Source organism: Spermophilus citellus, assembly GCF_964194105.1.
Source record: "Spermophilus citellus genome assembly, chromosome: 17".
Taxonomy (NCBI): Eukaryota; Metazoa; Chordata; class Mammalia; order Rodentia; family Sciuridae; genus Spermophilus; species Spermophilus citellus.
The window spans coordinates 48,640,437-48,648,122 of NC_138199.1; the positions used below are offsets into that span (position 1 = coordinate 48,640,437).

The 7,686-nt window shown below is 41.6% G+C and overlaps 1 protein-coding gene across 2 annotated transcripts; it reads left to right on the plus strand.

The window, feature by feature from the left end:
- Positions 1 to 258: 258 nt before the first annotated feature.
- ANKRD40CL (ANKRD40 C-terminal like) lies at positions 259 to 6,769 on the plus strand (the record flags this gene model as incomplete). Of its 2 annotated transcripts, XM_081270029.1 has the most annotated exons (4): positions 259 to 298; positions 3,020 to 3,100; positions 3,733 to 3,893; positions 4,987 to 6,769. In XM_081270029.1, the coding sequence occupies 4 exons, from the start codon at positions 259 to 261 to the stop codon at positions 5,128 to 5,130; spliced, it is 426 nt and encodes a 141-aa protein (XP_081126155.1). In that variant the 3' UTR covers positions 5,131 to 6,769. The 2 variants fall into 2 exon arrangements, with proteins under 2 accessions (XP_081126155.1, XP_081126156.1); XM_081270030.1 differs by lacking the exon at positions 3,020 to 3,100.
- Positions 6,770 to 7,686: the final 917 nt, after the last annotated feature.

Genomic DNA, 7,686 nt, shown 5'->3' on the forward strand with positions numbered 1-7,686 from the left:
GGAGAGAGGAGCCTTGAACTTCAGTCTCTTTCTTCATTTGCATCACCCAGTGCAAATCATACAACACACCCAAGTCTCAGTTTGCTGAGCCGTAAAATAAAAATGACCTTGCCCCATCTTATGGGACTGATGACAAGAACATACTGTTTTTATTGTAGGCAGATGTGCTGAGGCTTTAGAAAGCACTTTTTTATTTGGTTGAAAGTTTGTGCATAAAGGTAAGAGGGGCTGCTGATCTGTGGACCACAGAGGTGACCCATGGCTGAGGCGGAACTGGATATCGGAGAGAAGTCAGCAGGTGAGTCTGGAGTTCTGCTTCCATCCCAGCCCTCAATGAACATGTGGAGGGGAGTGGGGAAGTCTGGTCCAGGGTGATCCTGTGCCCAGCAGGGCCCATGACCTCTCGCACTCTGACAGTCTGTCAGAGTAGAGCAATTGGACCAAATGTCCCTTCTGGGGGATGCAGGTAGCAACAGCTATGACAAATACTGGTAGCAGCCAGCAATTCCTGGTGCTCACTTGTGCCAGGAGTGCCCACCTTTTTGTGGACTTCCTCCTTGCCTTCTTACTGTGAGCCAGAGATGATGAACCTCATTTTCAGATCAGAAAACTGAGGCTCGGGCTGGGGATGTGGCTCAAGTGGTAGCGCGCTCACCTGGCATGCGTGCGGCCCGGGTTCGATCCTCAGCACCACATACCAACAAAGATGTTGTGTCCGCCGAGAACTAAAAAATAAATATTAAAATTCTCTCTCTCTCATCTCATCTCTTTTTTTAAAAAAATTAAATTAAAAAAAGAAAACAGGCTCAAAGAGGTTATATAAACTTGTCTATGCTGTCACTGCTACTAAGTAGCTGAGGAAGAACTCAGACCCAAATCTCTCTGACTTCAAAAAGTGCTCTCGGATCTCTGTGAGAGCCTACTTATCCACAGATGATCTGATGTACTAATTGGACCCCCAAAACACTTTTATTTTGGGTCCTGGAGACTGAACACAGGGCGCTTTACCATTGAGCTACATCTCTAGCCCCCATTTTTATTTTTTGAGACAGTGTCTCATTAAGTTGCTTAGGTCCTCAATAAATTGCTGAGACTGGCCTCAAACTTGTGATCATCCTGCCTCAGCCTCTCAAGCCGCTGGGATGACAGGCTTACCCCAATGCACCCAGCAGACAATAAGAAGGATCAGGAGTCAAGGAAGGGGCAGGCAGCACCATGGTATGCTGCAAGGGTGGCCTCAGGAAGAGCTGGCCTCTCAGCTCCCCCACCAGGCAGCCAGGATGTCCAGGGGGTGAGGCTACAGTCCCTCGCAGGTCATCCATCTGTGGAAAGGGGAGACTGCCTTCCTCACTTTTCTTTTGTAACTGGCTCCACAGATAAAGTAGCCAGGCCCAGCTGCACACAGGTCTTGCCATTTACTAACTTGGAGCAAGATCTTCACCTTTTAGCCCCAATGTTTTAGTCTGAAATGGAAATTATGTCTAATCTTCACAGAATTCTTTTGAGAGCAGTGAGCGACCCCTTCCTCTCTGCCACAACCTAAATGCAAGTCTGATTATGACAATTCCTGCTGAAAATTGAGAAGAGACCAAAACCTTTCACTAGACCAGTGCTGGGCAACATACATACAATTCAAGCCACATTTGCATTTAAAGTTCTCTAGTAGCCACATTTTATAAAGTAGAAACAAGTGGAAGTAATTTTGATAATATGCTTTATTTCAGTGGGGCTGGAGTTGTGGCTCAGCGGTAGAGCGCTCACCTACTTCATGCAAGGCCCTGGGTTCGATCCTCAGCATCACATTAAAAATAAACAAAAACAGGGGCTGGGGATGTGGCTCAAGCGGTAGTGCGCTCGCCTGGCATGCATGCGGACAGGGTTCGATCCTTAGCACCACATACAAACAAAGATGTTGTGTCTGCCGAAAACTAAAAAATAAATACTTTAAAATAAACAAATAAATAAAATAATAAAATAAAATAAACAAAAATAAAGATATTGTGTCCAACTAAAAAAAAAATTTAATGCTTTATTTCATACAATATATCCAAACCATCATCATTTCAATATGTAATCAGTAGCAAAAATGAACGAAAAAAATTTTTCCACACTGTCTTCAAAATCCAGTGTGTATCTAATTTCATGTGACAAGTGGCTACTTAACTGGACAGCACAAGGCTAAATCCCATAATCAAGCTGCTACCGCCTCTGTGCCCTGCAACCACAGTTGGGCTGTTTTCCTCTCCCACAGGGCCCGGAAGCTCCTCCCACCCTCTGCCCTTTGGAACTGGTTAGAACTCTTCACCCTCTAGATGGAGGTCGGTGGCCCCACCTTCAGGGAAACCTTTCTTGACCCCTTATATACTTCCACAGTACTGCGGGGCTCACCTTCAGCACACCACCCCAGGCGCCCTCATGATTTCCCCTTTACTAATGTGTTTCTGCTGCCAGCCTATAAACTCTAGAAGAGATCTCTTGGAGTTGTTTCTTAATCATTTCCCCAAGGGCTTGGCCTGGTGTCTGGTATAGGTCAGGCTTTCTGTGTCAGGTGGATAGGGGAGAAAGAAAGAAGTATGTGAAAGGACTGACTCATGCAAAGCACTATGCAAATACTTCTTTCTCTTCCCTCTGGGTAAAAACGTTTCTCCTAATAAAGCGACCTTTTAGCTGTGTAACTCTGCTAGCGATCTAAACATAAAACACTCAGGGTTGAAAATATTTAAGTGGAATCCTAAGCACACACATTATAAATATTTCTTCCCCACATTATACACCATTAAAAATACCGTCTCAGCTCCCTTTCATGATCTGGGTGGTGATTAAGGAAAATTACTGTTCAAGATTGAAAGTAATTACTGCCCTTTTCCTGACCTGGCTTTCCGCCTAAGAAGGGGAGGATAGGCTGCAAGGCAGGACTGGAGAGTGTCATTGTCCCTCATCTGACCCGCAGATCTGGCCACCAGCCACATGCTGAGGTGCTGCTGCTTCTCAACTTTTCCTTCTTTTAATTCTCTTCCAGGTGAACATAAGCAAGAAGGCACCAGTCCACACTCGACAACTGCCCCAAGTGTTAATGCCAAACCTGACAACACCTGCCTAGGTGAGGACTCAAGCTCTCCACCATGTTGCAAAGTCAAATTCACCAGGTGGCTTACAGTGCACTGTTAGGCCATATAATCCTTCGCAGGACAGTAGATTGAAGACTTACACTTAATACCACTATTCCAAAAGAGGGCAGACTCCTCCTCTCAGGGGGTGAAGTAGGAATCACAAAGTTTGCACTCTGCTCAGTGAGACATGTCCCTGAAGTTTTCCAAATAACCAGGGTAAAAACAACTGCTATGCATTGCCCAGGGGTGAGGCATATAAATACCCACTGCATATTTTAAGTCCCTGGCTGTGAGCTGGAGGTGTAGCTCAATGAACAGTGCCCACATGTGTGAGGTCCTGGGTTTGATCCCTAGCCCTGAAACAAAATTGATACCTAAATTGTTGGCTGCTTTCAAACTGTAAGCTTTCTGTTTTTGCAATACATCCTGAAGTTTGCTCAGCATGCAAGAAAAAAAAAATTCAGCTTATGAATGAAAAACATTTAGTCTATGGAAGCTCCATATCTACTTATTATTCAGTACTTAGGATCATCTATGCTGTAATAAATGATAATGTCCAAAGTCTCTAAAATGCGTATTTTTAAATTTTAATTTATGGGCGATCTAGAGTTGGTGCTTAAAGTAAGAATTCAGAGCCCCAAAGAAAATGACTTCATTGAAATTGAACTGCATAGACAAGAGCTGAGTTATCAAAACCTACTAAAAGTGAGTTGCTGTGAACTGGGGATTAACCCAGAGCAAGTGGAGAAGATCAGAAAGCTACCTAACACTCTGCTCAGAAAGGTAAGGTTTACAAGTTTCTAAATGAGGTGGGAATGTTTCTGTGAGTCAACTGTTGTATTTCTAGTATGAAAATGAAATTAAAGATATTAGAAATTCAGCCTATAGAATGATCAAGCAAGGTAGGAGATAACATTGAATAACTACTAATCCATGACCTCTTTAAAAACCTCTAAATGACAAGTGATTTCCCAACTTAGGAGTTGCAGTTCAGTATTTTTGGCACTGCAATCTCTGCAAATCTGCCTGGCTGAAAAAGGTGGCATAGTCCTCAGGACAGAAAACACAAGCCCACAATTGTAGAAAACCAAATTCATTTATTTTCCAGATTGAAAATGCAGACCTCTGGGCTGGGGTTGTAATTCAGTGGTAGAGCACTTACCTAGCACATGTGAGACACTGAGTTAGATTCTCAGCTCTGCATAGAAATAAAAGTCCACTGACAAAAAAAATTGTGAAAAAATAAAAAAGAAAATGCAGATCTCAAATTTTAATTTCAGAAGGAACAACTTTTCTTTTTTGGCAGTGTTGGGGATAAAATCCAGTGCCTCACACATGCTAGGCAAGTGTTGTTATATCCCCAGGTCAGAAAATTTCATTTCTTCAGATAGTATTTTTTTTCAAAGTGCCTTGGCAATTTTTATTGGTGTCTCAGCTATGGCATATTCTTGGCAGTTAGCTTTAAAACATGTTTGCTCTGCCCATTGTCTTCAGCAGCATCAAGTGGGACTATCATCCCCTTAGAAACCTCCAATAGGAGCCGGTGCAGTGCTGCATGCCTGCAATCCAACCACAACTACTCAGGAGGCTGAGGCAGAAGGATTCCGAGTTGCAGGCCAGTCTGAGCAATTTAGCAAGACTTTGTCTCAAAAAATAGAAAATAAAGGGCTGGGGATGAGGGATATAGATGAACACCTTTGGGTTCAACCCCCTGTGCAGAAGGAAAACACCACCAACAACAACAACAACAAAAACCGCAACTCTCAAGTGCTAATGGTTTACAGTGGATAAAGACAAAACAATGAGAAATAGAAATAAATGGCATTACTTCATCGAGTATTTATAAACCATTACATAATTTCTTTTCCACATTTAGGACAAAGACATTCGAAGACTACAGGACTTTGAGGAAATAGAACTCCTTTTAATGAAAAATGGAAGCTCTGAATGGATACAATACACACCATCTCTAACAGAAAAGTCCTGCTACAATAGTAATGCTGCAAAAATGACTTATTAACCCCCCAAATTAAACAGGAATCATTATTTTATAATGATAATGCTGGATACATATGAAGTTTGACTTCATGTTTGAACTTGGAAAATATATTTCCTTATCTCCAAATTCTGAGCTGGGAGAAGAGTAAATTCAAAAGGGCTTTGACTGTAATCTGTTTCTTGGGAGGCTACAGTAAGGCACGAAGAATAAGTTGGAGGCCAACCTGGGCAACTTAAATACATCCTGTCTCAAAATAAAGAGGGCTGGGGATGTGGCCCTTTGACAAACACAGCTATCACATCCACACCAAAGCAAATTACTTTGTAGTGTTGCACCCCAATCAGAATTAGGAATCAGTATGCTTTGCTGAGATTCAGCCAGAGCAAATGACAGGGGTATCCTTCATGTGAACCCCATTAATGGCAGAGCAACAATCCCTATTTTTAAAAACACTTGACTTTCTTTTTGGGTGATACTAGGGGTCCAATGCAGAGCTTTGTGTATGCTAGGCAAGTGCTGTTACCAATGAGCTACATCCCCAGTCCTATCTGCATACTTTTAAACTTACCCATAAATTAGCATGATTTATATAACCCAAGTTAACTACCTTTAAGACTTTTTAAAAGAAAACTTAAATAGTCAAGCATAGCCCAAATCACTGAACTCAGTCAAGTGAGAAGGAGATAGCACAGCTGTTAACCTCACTAACATCTATTCCCAAGGTCAATTGTCATCAAATATATGCTAAGTTCCTCCCTACACTGCCTAGAATGAGTCAACTCTTCTAGTTGACTTCTAGTACAGCTACTTGTATTTTGTTAAGCACTCATTAGCTGCTCGCTTACCCACTTTTTCTCACACACACTACACTACCACTTCTTTACATATCCATAACTTCTACAGACTATGATGCCATCTCTGATCATTATAGAAGAGGTATACATAAATACCAAAGCTCCCTGTGGGCAAATTCAATGCTTTAATTGTATCTTCAGCATATGAAACAGGTCACTGTTTCTTTTTTACTTCTCAAAAGCTCAGTGCTGATCAAGAGTGAGGAAAAGACATAAAAGAATTATGCAAACACTTCTATCCAACTGTTCAAGAGGAAATGGTTAATGGTATAGGCCTGGGAATCCCATCGCACCATTTCATTCATGGAACGTAACACGTTAATGCAATTCAACTGGCATCCATGGCTACATCAATGAATGTAACTAAGCACCTATGCCACATATTCTTTATTTTACTTTTGAAATAGGATCTTGCTAAAATTTCCCAGGCTGGTCTCAAATTTGCCTCCCACTCCTGGGTCACTGGGATTATAGGTGTGCACCACCATGCCCACCTTATGCATGTTTTAAAAAACATAGAAATGAAAAAAAAGAAAAAAAAACCATAGTAACGACCTACGTTGGGTGTTGTGGCATACCTATAATCCTAGATGCTCCAGAGGCAGGATTGCTAGTTTGAGACAAGCCTCAGGAATTTAGTGACACCTAAAGGCTTAGGGAGACCCTGTCTCGAAATAAAACAAATAAAGGGCAGAAAATGTTTCTCGTTGGTTCAATCCCTGGTACCAAAAAAAAAAAAAAAAAAAAGCATGACCTATAACACAAACCAACTTGAATGCCCAGTGTTCCAATGCCAAGAGATTGTGGTGGTGACAGGACAATCCCCAAATGACACCTTCCTAAAGTATTTTCAATTTTACTTTGAGGAAAATTTAGGCAGGGGCCCAAGAGTTGAAAAACAGCCTGAATTCATCATTTGTGGAAATACAAGATTATTTTAGATTGTTTTTAAATACATCTGATAAGCCTATTACTTGAAACAAAATCACTGTCAGGATGAAAGCTTCTACTACTCTAACATGCAGAACTTACACAGGTGCCTCCTATGATCCACGAGAGAATCCACTTAATCACAAGGTTCTGAGCAAACTCAAAACCCAAATTAATAAACAGTCTACACCCCAAAAGGGAGGGAAAGAACCACACAGCAAAATATAGTTTCAAGTATAAGTTGATAGTAGTTTTTCACCTAAGTCATTGATTGTAAAATTGTATACAAGGTACAATTTCACTTTATGACTTTTAAATTGTTTTACTAGGGTAGGGAACTACATCTGTTTGGAAGGATGTTGAGACCTCACTCCATGTTTCCTCTGTGGCTATGCATGGTGAGGCATGCTTGCAATTCTAGTGACTCAGGAAGCCAAGGCCAGAGATCTTGAGTTCAAAAGCAGCCTCAAACGTGGATGTGTAACCGAGGTGATTCTGCAATCTGTCTACGGGGTAAAAATGGGAGTTCATAACCCACTTGAATCAAATATATGAAATGTCAAGAGCTTTGTAATGTTTTGTTTTTTTAAAGAGAGAGTGAGAGAGGAGAGAATTTTTAATATTCATGTTTTAGTTCTCAGCGGACACAACATCCTTGTTGGCATGTGGTGCTGAGGATTGAACCCTGGCCGCACGCATGCCAGGCCAGCGCGCTACCTCTTGAGCCACATCCCCAGCCGCTTTGTAATGTTAACAATTTTTTTTAAAAAGCAGCCTCAGTAACTTAGCGAAG